The following is a 14717-nucleotide window of genomic DNA, read 5'->3' as shown; positions in this document are numbered from 1 at the left end:
AAGTACAGAACAACGTTTCGATTTCAGGTCATCTTCAGGTTAACAAAAAAGATGACCTGAGATCGAAACGTTGTTCCGTACTTTTATTCTAAAGTTCTAATACGCATACCAGCTGTATTGAGAATACATTTTTACTTCAAGTGGGTTTCTCGTTATTGCAAATATTCACTTATATCGCGACTTTATCAATGTATCATGACTATTTCTGCATCATATGTTCTTGAGAGCAAAACCTTTATTTTATGTAAACATTTGCGTATGTAGTATAGAATCCTTCATTACCATTGGTTGTGTAAATATTTGTTGTTATGGGAACTGAAACATGTTTGGAGTGTGATGAACCGATTTGTGACCCTCACAAATGTAAATATATTTTAATCAAACTAGTTACACACACACACACTATTAAGACAGAAATAATTGTTTGTTTTATTTTTCTCAGTGCTTTGTCTAACATAAGTTATTGCATGCTTTACGCTTGGTTTCTCATAATTTCATATAAGAATAATAAAAGCTAAAATGCGTTTATCCAAGTCAAATAGTTCGATTAATGTTTACCCTTAACAGTTTTAGTGTTGGGGTTGCATGAGGGCTACCGTGAAACCTTAAGTGTTTTGAGTGTTGACATAATAAGGATCACTTAACCTCGGGTCAAGTACATAAAATTTGTCATGAAAGTAAAAATATCGATTCACTTGTAAAGTTGAATCAGTTCTGAATTCGGATACTTTGTTATATCTTCAACATTTTAAATAAAAACAAACCTCTTTCATCAACAGAAACTTTGGATTAAGAAACCAAATATTTTTCCAGTTTCGTTTGTGTTATTTCATTTTGTACTTAGACTAACAATAATATTAGGCTATACTTTTGTTGCTAAGCGACATGGCATTGTTGGAATATAGTGTTATAGAAAAGCCAGTACGTTTTTTGTAACGTTAGAGTTATCTAATTTTCACCAATAGTTATTAGATGAACTCACTCCATATGTGACCGTAATTTTGATTGGCTCAAAATAATTTACCGAACGTTATATGCCTTGACTGCACTTTCCTGTTCTGCGTTGTCAAGCTTGATTTTGCAAAGTTTATTTATATCAGTTAGCTACGAAATGAGAGGTTAGGATATATTACAGGATGGTATGGTATTACTTGTCATTTTTTACTTGTTTAATAGCAGTATTATTACAGTTTTCAGATTAATACTGTTGTTATGAATTGTACTCAGCAGTATTCGTATTGGACTACAGCTCGTAGTTCGGAGTATTGTTGTTATTTTATCAAATTTCTGGTCTGGTTGTTTGCAGTTTCCGATTAACGTCTGCTTGTGATGTTTTCTGGAAAGGATACTTCCACGTAGCTGGGTTGTTTTGTGCAATATTCTATGAGTCTAGATGTTATGTAACGTAACGTTCCACCAGCCGATGGTTATTTTGTGTTTGTATTTGAATTTCGCACAAAGCTACTCGAGGGCTATCTGTGCTAGCCGTCCCTAATTTAGTAGTGTAAGACTAGAGGGACGGCAGCTAGTCATCACCACCCACCGCCAACTCTTGGGCTACTCTTTTACCAACGAATAGTGGGATTGATTGTAACATTATAACGCCCCCACGGCTGAAAGGGCGAGCATGTTTGGCGCGACGGGGATGCGAATCCGCAACCCTCGGATTACGAGTCGCACGCCTTAACACGCTTGGCCATGCCGGGCCCCCGATGGTTATTAGGTCTTTTACTGGACTCTACCTTTTGCCCGTTACAAAAACAAAACAAAACAGTATTACCAGTGAAACCACATTTTAGGCTAGACGAAGGCCGCGAATGGTGTTTGAAGTGCAACATGTGATATGGAACAAAACCTGGTACGTGAACAGATGAGACCTAATCAGCGTAAGAGATAACGGTCTTCTACCAGACGTTCCGATTCGTTGGAGAAGTTAATATACATATACGAGTGGATTTTGTTCCCAACAACCGTGCAGTTAGTTAAACAGTGTTCTCAAAACCTTGGTCATTGGCCTGTTGGTGGGAACAGATGTTTTAAGATGTTTCTACATCAAATTGTGTGATATAAGTTTACTATTATGTATACGTAGTATAATGCAGACTAACAACCTGCTATTTCAATTTCACTAGGATGGTACTAAAAATGAATTTTAGGCTTAGAACAACTTTGTGTGTGTGTGTGTGCGCCTGTCGGAAGACGTTAACATTGTAGTGAAGCTTGGAAATTGTTACGTAATGCTAATGAAGGCTACATACCGGATCACAGATTCCCCTGGCTTCAAGTATGGCCGTCTTCAACTGTGGACTAGTGATCGGAGAGAAAACTTCCAGACCTCTACAGGGACTTTGTAAGACGTTCTGTACCATAATAACAGAAATGACTGTAATTCTTGTAACTATCCCACAGCATGTTCAGAATCATGTTTCGATACGCAGCCAGAGATACTCACTATTGGGTAATTTGGTCATTCATAGTCGGTTAGTAAAGTTAGATAATGCAGAGTGATCCATATTCACAGATCCGTACAAATCATGATTATAAAACATTGCAACATTGGATAACTATTGTAACGTATTATTTATTATTATGTATTTATTTAATATGTTTGTTTCAGTTTAATATATCTTTATAAATGCATGTTACTTATATTGTTAAATGTGTATTACAAGAATCCCACCTGTTCTCTAAATTTCTAGATTATTGAGCGTACGAATCGCCAGTCTACGTGAATATGAACTTTCGTCCCGGCATGGCCAGATGGTTACGGCACTCGACTCGTAATCTGAGGGTTGCGGGTTCGAATCCCCGTCACACCAAACATGCTCGCCTTTTCAGCGGTGGGGTGTTATAATGTGACGATCAATCCCACTATTCGTTGGTATCAGAGTAGCTCAAGAATTGGCTGTGGGTGGTGATGACTAGCTGCCTTCCCTCTAGTCCTACAATGCTAAATTAGGAACGGCTAGCGCAGATAGCCCTCGAGTAGTTTTGCGCGAAAATTCAAAAAACAATATGAACTTTCTCGAGCCTCGCCTAACACGCGAAGAGACACTTTTTAATATTGTTGGTTTGCTACAGCTAGCATACCATAAATCCTGAAAGCTTTAACTGGTAGACGCTTATCGATAAATTAGATATTTGACCAAGAACGTTTATAGATTCCGAACATTACAAACTGTTAACGTTAATGAATTAGCTTCAGATGTTAGTATTTTTATGATGACTTTAAATATTGTCGCCAGTGAAAAACTTGCGTGTGCTCAGCGAAGCAGCTAGCTAGCCGTCAAAAGAAGTGTACCTGTGTCTCAATGTAGAATTAATTCGATCACCATGAACCGTTGATAAAAGATTCAGTTCCAAACTAGATAGAAGACTCGGTATTATTTGTAAAACTATTGTATATAAATCATTATTTGTAGTAACTGTTTGTCATAACCGTTATTATAAATTGTATTGTTGTTTGTATATTAAAATATATTTGTGTTAAGAAAGAAACTTGTGTGTATCGATCTTGTGGATAAATAACATAAATTTGATGTATATCGAAATTCAATTTCGGTTATTTCAAATCGTAATACGTAACGTAAGTAACATAATAACAGGAGACTCGTCGGAGATAAATTGATACGCAACGATGCTTTGTTTTAATTGTGTATTGTGTGTACATTGTTGCTATTTCATTTGTCCACCTTTATATACATAGCTACACCAGTGTTTTAGTGGTAAGCCTAAAAGCGTAATGCTAAAACTGAAATTCGATACCTGTGGGATGATGTCTTGATTTTATATTTAACAAATATTACTATTTGCCCAAAATAAGTTGTTTAAACAAGGCTATTAAATTATATTTATCAAATATAATTTTCTTCGTTTGATTTATATATGTAGTAACGTCACCCCGAGATAAAGCTGTGTTTCGAACCTTGCGAGTCTGGTTAACATCCGTTTAAAGGTATATTGTTGCGATATAAGTGTGACAGTCATTCACTTTGGCTGGATGATAGGTCGTATGGTGCTGTTAATCAGTGGACACGCATATGGTCAGTAGTTCAGAATTAGAGACGTCAGTGAGTAGACCTAGTAGCCTTGTCATAAATATAGAAAAAATAAAACGTGTTAGTTTATAACACAAATTAATTAAAGTTATTAATTTATATTCTTAGACTGTTAAGCATAGTCTTAAAGACTTACCAGTAGAATTATAGTATGATCAAACACAGTTTATTAAATAAAAAGAAACTCAATAACAAAACAAAAAAGGATGTCCCGAAAGTATTTTAACATGTTTAATTCCACAAGCCAATAGTTAAACAACTTGCGGGCATACTGTATAAAGAACGGAAAACAGAGTATGTTAAAATAGTCTACATATCGGTATGTTGGACAGTTACCTGAGTGTAGGTCTAGTTGTTTTAAGAGATTTAGGTTAGGCCTAAATGTGTGCATTCGTCTCGAATGTAAAACAACTATTCTGTAGTTGCAGGTAACTTATCAGAGTAGGGAAGTACAGTTAACTGAATTTTTATTCGCATTAATCGTTTAATATATTTGAAAAAAATTCTTATTGATAATTATTAAGCCTTACAGTATAAGGTCAAAATAAACATACTAAACGCAAGATGTTCTTTTAGGTAGTACGTAATAGATACATTATTATAGAAAAACCCGCGTTTGTACGTGTTAGGAGAGATTTTGTTTTTTTATAATTAATTAAATTAATTATCTTGAACTCGCTATTGTACGCACCAACTCCGCAAGTTGGGTGTGTGTGAGGGATCGTCTAATTTCCAAATACCCCCCAGGAGAATCAGACTCCCAAATGCCCACTTGGGTGGAGTGAAAGTGTCTGAGGGCTCAAGGCTATAGGTCATTCTGCTTATTACTGGTTTATAATGGATGAACCCATGAAGTATACAACCTAGTACGCGTTTGTGGAATGAGAAACCTCTTATTAAGTGATAAAGAGGTTAGAAACCACGTCATAATTAAGCTTGTAAAAACAACATTGTTACTTGTAAAGTGCTTTCAGTGGGTGGGATGATTCGGTTTGTTTTTGTAGACATCGAAGACGTTGTGCTTTATGTAACACTTTTACAAGTTTGATGTTTATATTATCCAGGAAGTGAAGTCGTTAGACACGTGACCCGAGGTTTTTGTATGTTTCGGATCAGTAGCTGTGGTAACAGAAATAATAGTTTTTTTTTCTTAGTCGTTGAAGAGAGTTATTACTCGGGCCAGCTTGTTTGGATGAGTGGATGTATCATCGTGAGAACAACGAAGAAAAAAAAATCTTCAAACATTCATGCGATCTGCGCGTGCATCCGTAAGGCTTCACATGTCAAGTTGTTTATTCTTCAAGTTCGTTAAGTTAGCATTTACACGAAGCAGAAAGTAATGCACGTTGCGGGTAAGGCTTAGCTTGCAGGTAACATACCACAGACACAGAGTGCGGGCGGGGTGTTATAATATGGACATAGTTGGTTAGTCATGCTAGTTGAGACAAGCAGCTGGACTTTTCGTGTCAGGCGAGTTTACAACTGTCGGACTTACTTTCCCTGTTCACCTTTACATCTAATATTAAATATTTGGCGGTCATAAATTAAAATCCTTTTCCTCTGTATTTACGTCATGTCGTTAATATAAATTTGTATGAGCATGACTTGACGTTACCATATACTGTATTCATGTTTGAGTTTCTTCATGTGTCTCTATTTAACCATTGGCTAGTTCGTAAATCAAACTTTTGTTTAAAAGTGGTTACATTTCTGTAAGAGAACTACAATTTTAGTAAATCGATGTCAAATGCAAGTTTAATAAATTGTACCAAACACATTTACCAAGTTAACAGTAATTGATACCTGTACAGTATGCATGTGGGAAAATGACTAACCCTTATTTTTATGTCTCGTAATGGGCAATGAAATTCGTATGTATGAAGGTAAAAAAACAACGTATCTTTCTGTTCGCGCTTTCAATACAGGGTCGTTAACAAAATCTTTATAGAGGGGGATGTTACTTTTGGATAAAAAATAAGTTAGATCTTAATGGTGAATTTTTATGATGAGTGGCTGTTTTTACGCCCTTAAAATATAAACTGTACTTACACATGAAAAGGGAACGGTTGCACCTGTCGGGTACACTTTCTAATCGCGCCAATGTACTGGTTATTTGAAATGCTCTTCAGTGTGATAATCTTGTAGGGATAAAAACCAACGCAACGTTTCTTATCGATTTTGAATCATTAAATTTTTTTTCCGTTTGTGGATAAAAGTTGGAGATGTATATTTGTTTCTGTTTGAGTTTCTTGTGTTTCGTTCACACTTTTGTCACTAGGCGTCTGAAATACTTTGTGTTTGAAGACTTCTAAGTAAACCATGTGACAGTTCTTATCATTGGTCAAGACTAGTACACTTGTTTGTGTGTGTGGTTCCATATACAAAAGCCACATCGAGCTATCTGCTAAGCCCACCGAGGGGAATCGAACCCCTGAAGTAAACTTATTAACTGGAAAAAAAAGAATTTTCAAACTATCTTCATTATAAAAGAGAATGTGGTAAAAATGTTTAAAATGTTTTTTAACGAAATTAATATCAAACATTGTCGCACCTCGGTGGCTCAGCGAAAAGTGTGAGGGATAAACACTAAAATTCGGGGCTCGATATCTATAATGTGCACAGCACATGCAGCCCATTATGTGTATCTTTTTGCTTAAAAAAAAAAAAGGGGCTAACGTTGTGGGATAGGATAGGTATTATTCCACATTCTTACAGTTTTATTTTTGTAGCAGATTTTATGTTTAAAAAGGCCCGGTATGTAAATCTGAAAAACAGAGATTGGCTCACGTCCTGTTACAGCACAGTTATAATTCGTGCTTCATAATTTGGTGCCATTGAATGTATTATAATGGTGGCGGTTAATTCTATAATTCCTTAGGTTATATGAATTATTAGTGGTTAGAGCGCTCGATTCATAATTTGCTGGTTACGAGTTCGAGTCACCATCACTGAACATACTTTGCGCTTTTAACAGTAGGAGTGTTATAAGTTTGGTCAGTTCCACTCTTCGTTGATAAAAGGGTAACCGAAGAGTTGATGGTAGTGGTATTGATTAGCTGTTTTCCTTCTAGTTTCACTACTAAATTAGGGTCGGCTAGCGCAGATAGCCCACCCTCGTGTAGCTTTGCGCGAAATTCGAAACAAGCTACACGAATTGGATTAAGATTAAACTCCTAATGACATAGCGAACTTGTAACGATACCTGATATTATCGCAACATCGATAGCCCATTGCATAACGTTTTGCTTAACTGCAAACAAACAAATCGATTCCCAGAGTAGATAGGATGGGTTCAGTTGGCTCCCTCGTCTTCTACCTTGTCTATCAGTTCAGAATTGGCCTGGCATGGCCTAGCGCGTTAAGGCGTGCGCTTCGTAATCTGAGGGTCGCGGGTTCGCGCCCGAGTCGCGCCAAACATGCTCGCCCTCCCAGCCGTGGGGGGCGTTATAATGTGACGGTCAATTCCACTATTCGTTGGTAAAAGAGTAGCCCAAGAGTTGGCGGTGGGTGGTGATGACTAGCTGCCTTCCCTCTAGTCTTACACTGCTAAATTAGGGACGGCTAGCACAGATAGCCCTCGAGTAGCTTTGTGCGAAATTCAAAAACAAACAAGCAAACAGTTCAGAATTAGGGACGGCTAGCTCAGGTAACCCTCGTATAGGCTAGCCCATTACCTGAAATAAATCAACAGTGACCCATATTGCAAAGACTGAAAGATTTTAACTATGTCACTTATCTTAAGTCTTTCTCGAATAATAACTTCTGGACAATAGACAGGATGCGGTTGTGTTTTGTTCTACGAATGTTAATCCAGTGTAACGAAGTTTCCTTGTTAAGAGTTTTTGTTTTTTTATTCATCATTTTGCGTTGTTAGTAGTTTCTAACATGGCGTTGTTTGTCGTCATTGCTAAATAGTACAAACACGACGTAGGCAGATTTTCTATTATAATCTTAAGTACAATTCTGTTTGCGCCTATTGGTTAAGGTTATTAGAAGTTTTGGATTGTTGCCATGAAAACCATGCCTACATCTAAGACGGTATACTTTATGATTAATTATTACGTAATCTTACCTGAGAGGCGTTACGATAGCAAATTTCAATATTCGTCATTCTACTGGCTTTGTAAATATTTATGAAAATATCTCTTTCTGTAGGTGTTGTTACCTATAGTATTGTACGTATAAATACAGGCTTCCTGTACTGATTGAAGTTTCGGAGATAAAATAACATATCTTACGAAGTGGGGCGTCAGGAAATATTGTGAAACTGATTCAACAAATGTTTACCCTAACAATTACCCCGTTTCTTATACGTTCTTCTAAGTTGTGTATCCACGTAATTAGCAATAGTTACGATTGTGGTGGTTACAAGATCCCTAATAATTATTCACGAGTCGCATTTAAAAAAACAAAAAACAAATCCGATAATTTTGAAAGTTAAAAATTAACTTTTCTTTTTGTTACTGTTAGATAGGTAATTCTGTCGTCGCTTGTTTGTTTTATTAAAACCAAAACGCGGATGTTAATATTTAGTTACTTAATCTAAAACTAGTATATTTTGGAAAGTTTGGAGGGGAATGCTGTCATGTCAGTTCACGAGAAGAGGACGTGTATGTTACGTTATAAAAACATGAATGTTCTTATTTCACTGGAGTATCAAACAGGATCGTGAACTGACAAGGGACATCATTCAGATGGATATTATATTATCAAGGGACATCATTCAGGTGGATATTATATTATCAAGGGACATCATTCAGGTGGATATTATATTATCAAGGGATATTATTAATATGCATATTATATTACAACACCTATATTTTCCAATCTAAAGTTCTAAGTTTAGTTAAACTTCCCCCCCCCCTCATCAGGAACAATCCGCATTATGACTGATTCCACTCCCACTGATTCCAAGTGAACCTACAGATGCTAAGTACCACAACTGTCACGTCCTCCCCACATGACACTTTCCTGTGGTCCTTATAATTTATTTTGTTTGTTAGAATTACTCTGATATTTTAACTTAAACTCCAATAGACAAGTCTTCTAATAACGACAGACACTCTTTCTCCCACGATCTGTCGATAAGGGAACGCTGGCCCAGTAATGTACTGGTTATTGTCACTCGTTTGAATGTATATTAGTATAAAGTTCTTTGACGTACTAGTTTATGGCAGTTAATTGAAGCGTGTTGACCCAGTGGCCATCATCTTGTGACCTTTGTCAAGCATTGTATTAAACATGGTTATGTTTTTAATACAGAATAATTAATAGATTCTGTAGTTATAATAGCTTCGCCAGTAATTACTTTGGAGACCAGAAACAAATCAAAAGTTGTGATTTTAGATGCGGCTGTTAATAACTGAGCTTCAAATTCGTACATTAACTGATAAATATTTCTCTTCCTTTTACGTTACTTCGTGTTATTTTAACTTTCCTTCATTTTATTATTTCTTTTCCTGGTAGTTTTCTTCCAATCGCTGTTTTGTGTGTTAGCTTTCTCTCTATTCGTCCCTCCTCGCTCTATGGAAAATATTTTATAGATGTATGATTGTGTTGAAACATGAACAAATACGCGGGGATTTGGTTTTCTTAAATAGTGCAAACCGCTTTAGGTTAAAGACCGTTTACCCCCAGATGAAGGAAAGTGCCTTATTTGGTTTGTTTGTTGTTACGATTTTTTAATAAACCCTGTACATAAGAGGTACAACCTCTACCTTCTATAGGAACAGTACACATACCCTTTTTTTGATTTAATGAAATAAAGCACGAGTTAATAGGAATTGTTACAACTTCTACTTAAAATTGTATATAGTCTTTACTTGAGCCTGAAGAAATGGACATACCTTTTATTTGAGTTTGTGTTTTATAGTGCCGTAATGACCTTGTATGGCCTGGTAGCCATTGCACTTGCAATCCGAGGATTGCGGGCTCGAATCCCCCTCACCGAACATGCTCGCCCTATCATCTGTGGGACATTATAATGTAACAGTCAATTCCACTATTTGTTGGTTAAAAAAAAGAGTAGCCCCAATGTAGATGTTAAGTGCCTTCCCTCTAGTCCTGTTCTACTAAATTAGGAACAGCTAGCCTTCCCTCTAGTCCTGTTCTAAATTAGGAACGGCTAGTGAAACCTAGTCCCCCAATAACTCTGTGCGAAATTCAAAGTATAGCAAACCCAGAATGTCGTATTTCGTTTGATCAATGAACACAAATGTTGTTGTGTTAGCTGAAATGTGTATGTCACTTCCATTTCAGGAACCTGAGATCTGGTAACCAACAGTGTAGTGGATGAGTCGTTTTTTACTGAACCTACTGGTGTGTGAAACTGTGTCACAGTATAATTTTAAAGTGTTTGGGATGTTTTCTGTATCCAGTTGTCCTAGTGTTTGACACGTTATTTATTTGTGATATGGCACTGCTTTGACTTTCTGGAATAGACTGCACAGGATATTTAGGTAACGAAAGCGTTTTTATCGCCTTCTCTGACGCAGTAGTAGTAGTGAAATTTGATTGGGTTTCGATTGAATTATTGTGGATGTTGTTCGTTGCCTTGGAAACTTACCACGTTTCTCCGTCGTATTTGCTTTAAGTTTTTTACCTCAACCTTCCCTTCATGACACTTACTGTAATGCTTACACAACCTTCCCTTCATGACACTTACTGTAATGCTTACACAACCTTCCCTTCATGACACTTACTGTAATGCTTACACAACCTTCCCTTCATGACACTTACTGTAATGCTTACACAAACTTCCCTTCATGACACTTACTGTAATGCTTACATTCCAAGTGCGTTAAACCCGAATGAAATTTGAGTTTCTAATGATAACAACTATGTATATGGTCATGATTTATATCACTTATACAGGACTTTTGAATTCCACTTGACAATGCCCACACCCACTCACCCACACTTACACATCTGCTTGAGAATCCGCACAGTCCTTGTATACTTACGTGTAGATACAAACAAACTTTTAGAGATTCAATGTGTACCCAGACTTCACTAGGCCTCTCTCGTTGTTAATGGAGTGTTTTAAAGAAGCATCGAAATGTTTACAAAAACATCCGCTAGGTGCTCTTTTTCTTCTAAACACGAAAGACTGTTAAGTAGTTTCTTGTTAAACTTTGTGATTTATAACCTGTTTATTGTCTGTGTTTATATGCTGTTCATTACTGGTTGGGTAGATATATTGCATCATACTGAATAACTTTAATTTTTGTGCTTGTTGCGACCCCTAGTGTAAAGAACTGACCATGTCCATTTGTTTTATATGTAAACTGCGTATGAGGGTCTTTATTTTTATGTTCTTTTTTATGGCTCGTGTGTTATTAGTGATTCTGATGTTAGACACGTGCATGACAAGCTGACGGGTTTCATACTAACCCTTTTGGTAACTCTTAAATTTTAAACATTTTGTAATAATACTTTGTTAACTTTCTGGTGTTAAATACGCTATTAATATGAAATAGTAAATTCAAATACAACATTCTGCAGCTGACGTTTGACACCGTTGGGTGGCAGAGAGAGACCATCTCGTTCTGGTGACGACTTGACTACTTCCGCCAGCGTGGGTGGGACCTTGAATAGTTCAGATCTTGGTCGACCATCTGGTTTTGTTTTTGTTCAACAGCCTAATACCCACCTATTGTAACCAGAAATCTTTTGATTTTATAGTCTTTGATGAAAACGATACTGGGTATAGTTGGTGTTTGGAATGTTTTGTTTTTTCGCGTGTTACTTATTACTCCGTTATGTAACTACCACAGACGTTGTGAAAGGGTGTTTAAAAATAGTTTCAGGGTGTAACTTTTCGCCACCAGGGGCTGTAGAAGATCCTGTATTTGTGTTCTCGGCACATGGCAGACGAAGGAGTCTTGACTTCAAAATGAACGCACATTATGTTGGGTTGGTTTTTGTTTGTTTGCTTTTAAGTGAATCACTGTGGTAGTTGTTAGTAGCTAGGACGTAATAACTTTTCTCGTTTGCTGGATCTGCGTTTCCGAATGAATTATTTAGTCTGTGCCTAACGCTACAGACCTTGGCCCTTGGACTTTTAAAATGCGCATGTGCGTGGGCTTTCGCGATTAAGAATTATGATAATACGGTCAAGAATGTGGAACTTCTGTTTATCCAATAAACTGTATTCAGTAGCAAATGGAAGTCAAAACGTGACCTAAGAAGTTGATAAAACAAGAACAATCCATACATTGTACACAGTAGATAACGCCGAGTGTAATTTTCGATCATGTTTTTCGTATAATGACACTGAACAGTCGTGATTGTTGGTCACGTGTGTTTCTAATATAAACATTTTTGTGGAGGTTTGGAAACAAACACAAATAGATTCGTGACTAATATTACCCCCCTCCACCGTTATTTCTTTGTAGTCAGATTAAATGCTACATTTTTTTTTCTCGTATTATTATTTTTAATCGGAGGAAACGTGTTAACGATTATCTTTTAAACCTGCATGCCGTGTGCATATTTCAGTAAAACTTAGTTTGTTTGTTTTTTGTGCAACTATTAACTATTTTAAAGAAAGGCGTATCGGTAACTTAATTATCTGCCAGAATTATATGAACAATTAGAAGTTTTAAATTACAGTGCATGAGGTAAAGGGTAACTCGAAATATGTTGACCACAATGTCTTGAGTGACTTGTTGCCCTTGGAACAACCACTTGCACTGTTAACCGTTTTCAGTCTGATGACCATGATTACGCACTGCTGCTCAACAACTCGTTCTAAATACTAACAAGAAGAATGAGAGGTCAGTTTTAGATCTCACGTTTTGGTCAGCTTTCTGTTAATCTTCCATTGTAACTGAACATCGACTCCCAAGGATAAATTTAAACAGACTAAAAACAGTGAAAGTTCATATTGTGACGGGAAAATTGACAGGTGTTTGTGGTGGGACCGGATCCCAGGAGCTTGACAGGTGTTTGTGGTGGGACCGGATCCCGGGAGCTTGACAGGTGTTTGTGGTGGGACCGGATCCCGGGAGCTTGACAGGTGTTTGTGGTGGGACCGGATCCCGGGAGCTTGACAGGTGTTTGCGGTGGGACCGGATCCCGGGAGCTTGACAGGCGTGTGGTGTGTTCTTTGATAGATTGTTTAGGCAGAGTATTCATGATGTATTCTCCTCCTCGTGTGTTTCCAAAACACACTGTTACCGTCCATTCTACAAAAGTTTCATGACAGTTATGTGGTTGGAAACTTCTGATCGATTGCTGTGATTTCTTTTAAATGAAAGTAGATACTGATTTCAAGTTCATTTAAAGTTGTGAATTTTTGCTTTATCAGTACAATCGGACAGGTCCAACTTTATCACAATGACCTTTTGGGGTTTGGAAATTTCAACGATGAGCGTGTCGGTCTGGACTGGCTCGACGTGTGGTTTCGAAGCTTGTTCCTCTGCTTGTACTCTGCTGGATAAGTCGTTTCTGTGAAGCGATTAACATCGAATTCTCTTCTTCATAATGTTGTGATGTGCATCTATCTGTGGCACAGCGGTATGTCTGCGAACATGAAACGCTTGAAATCGTGTTTCGATACCCGAAGGGGCAGAGCATAGATAGGACAATATGTAGTTTTGTGTTTTAATTACGAACAGTGAACCAACTACGAAGTGGCTGTGACGTAGTTGTCCAGCATAAGTACCCTCTAACATGATTGTACTGTCAAATAATAGGGACTTTGCTATGTGTGGTAAACAAGTCGTATATAGCCGTACGTTATTGAATATTGTTTTCACAAATTATGATCAACGTAATTGATGTAATGATTTTCTTCAAAATGTGTTTCCAATGCCACTACATTAATTACATTTTCAGTTTACGATATGTAACTTTACAATTTTCTTATTTAATTTTAATAACTATAATAAGATATTAAATGTTGTATTAATATAATTGCCTTGTAGTAGCCTAATAGCTACGATTCACAGTACTAAACATCAGGTTTCGATACTTGTGGGGGCAGAGCGCAGATAGCTCATTGTGCAATTTGTGCTTAACAACAAACAAAGAATTAACATAATATTGCCTGTTTAAAGACCTTTTTGCGGCTAGTGTGTGTAACTTTTTGTTTTGTTTAAAGGTTTTTAATCCAGTTTGAGTCGACTTACAACATGTTTCTATTATAAAAATCCTACTATTAAAACTTCTTTGGGCCAGATAGTTAAGGCACTCGACTCGTAATCCGAGGATCGCGGGTTCGAATCCACGTCACACTAAACATGCTCGCCCTCTCAGCCGTGGGGGTGTTGGAAAGTGATGGTTAATCCCACTATTCGTTGGTAACAGAGTAGCCCAAGAGTTGGCGGTGGGTGGTGATGACTAGTTGCCTTCCCTCTAGTCTTACACTGCTAAATTAGGGACGGCCAGCGTAGATAGCCCTCGTGTAGCTTTGCGCGAAATTCCAAAACAAACATAAACTTTTAACTTACATTAATGTAGAATTGTTTAATAGCTACAGATATCTTACTAGTTCAAAGTATTGAACCTTTGTGTGTGTTCGCGCGCACATTCAAATTAGATTTGAAAATAAGGTTTTTCCACTGACTTTTTTATATTTATTTTCGATATATTCATACTTAGAATCTAATACGTCACATCAGTAAAAACAAGTTGCTTGTAATCGGGGTTGCGAAC

At 37.1% G+C, this 14717-nt stretch overlaps 1 protein-coding gene across 20 annotated transcripts in view; it reads left to right on the top strand.

The window, feature by feature from the left end:
- Window positions 1-14717, top strand: part of LOC143226825 (echinoderm microtubule-associated protein-like 2) — an 85329-nt gene that overhangs the window by 21920 nt on the left and 48692 nt on the right. Inside the window, exon 1 of one of the 20 annotated variants that reach the window (XM_076458268.1) lies at window positions 1642-2458. The exons of 9 other annotated variants lie outside the window; for them this stretch is intronic. In XM_076458268.1, coding sequence (XP_076314383.1) covers window positions 2287-2458 — 172 coding nt within the window. In that variant the 5' untranslated portion in view covers window positions 1642-2286. Of the gene's footprint in view, window positions 1-1641; window positions 2481-11732; window positions 11764-11846; window positions 11973-13328; window positions 13795-14717 lie in introns of those variants that run through there. 10 more of the 20 variants (XM_076458267.1, XM_076458274.1, XM_076458272.1 and 7 more) reach the window with 10 other exon arrangements.

This window comes from Tachypleus tridentatus, chromosome 9 (assembly GCF_004210375.1).
Source record: "Tachypleus tridentatus isolate NWPU-2018 chromosome 9, ASM421037v1, whole genome shotgun sequence".
Taxonomy (NCBI): Eukaryota; Metazoa; Arthropoda; class Merostomata; order Xiphosura; family Limulidae; genus Tachypleus; species Tachypleus tridentatus.
Note: the sequence above shows the minus strand (reverse complement) of the source record. Positions and strands in the feature narration are given on the sequence as shown.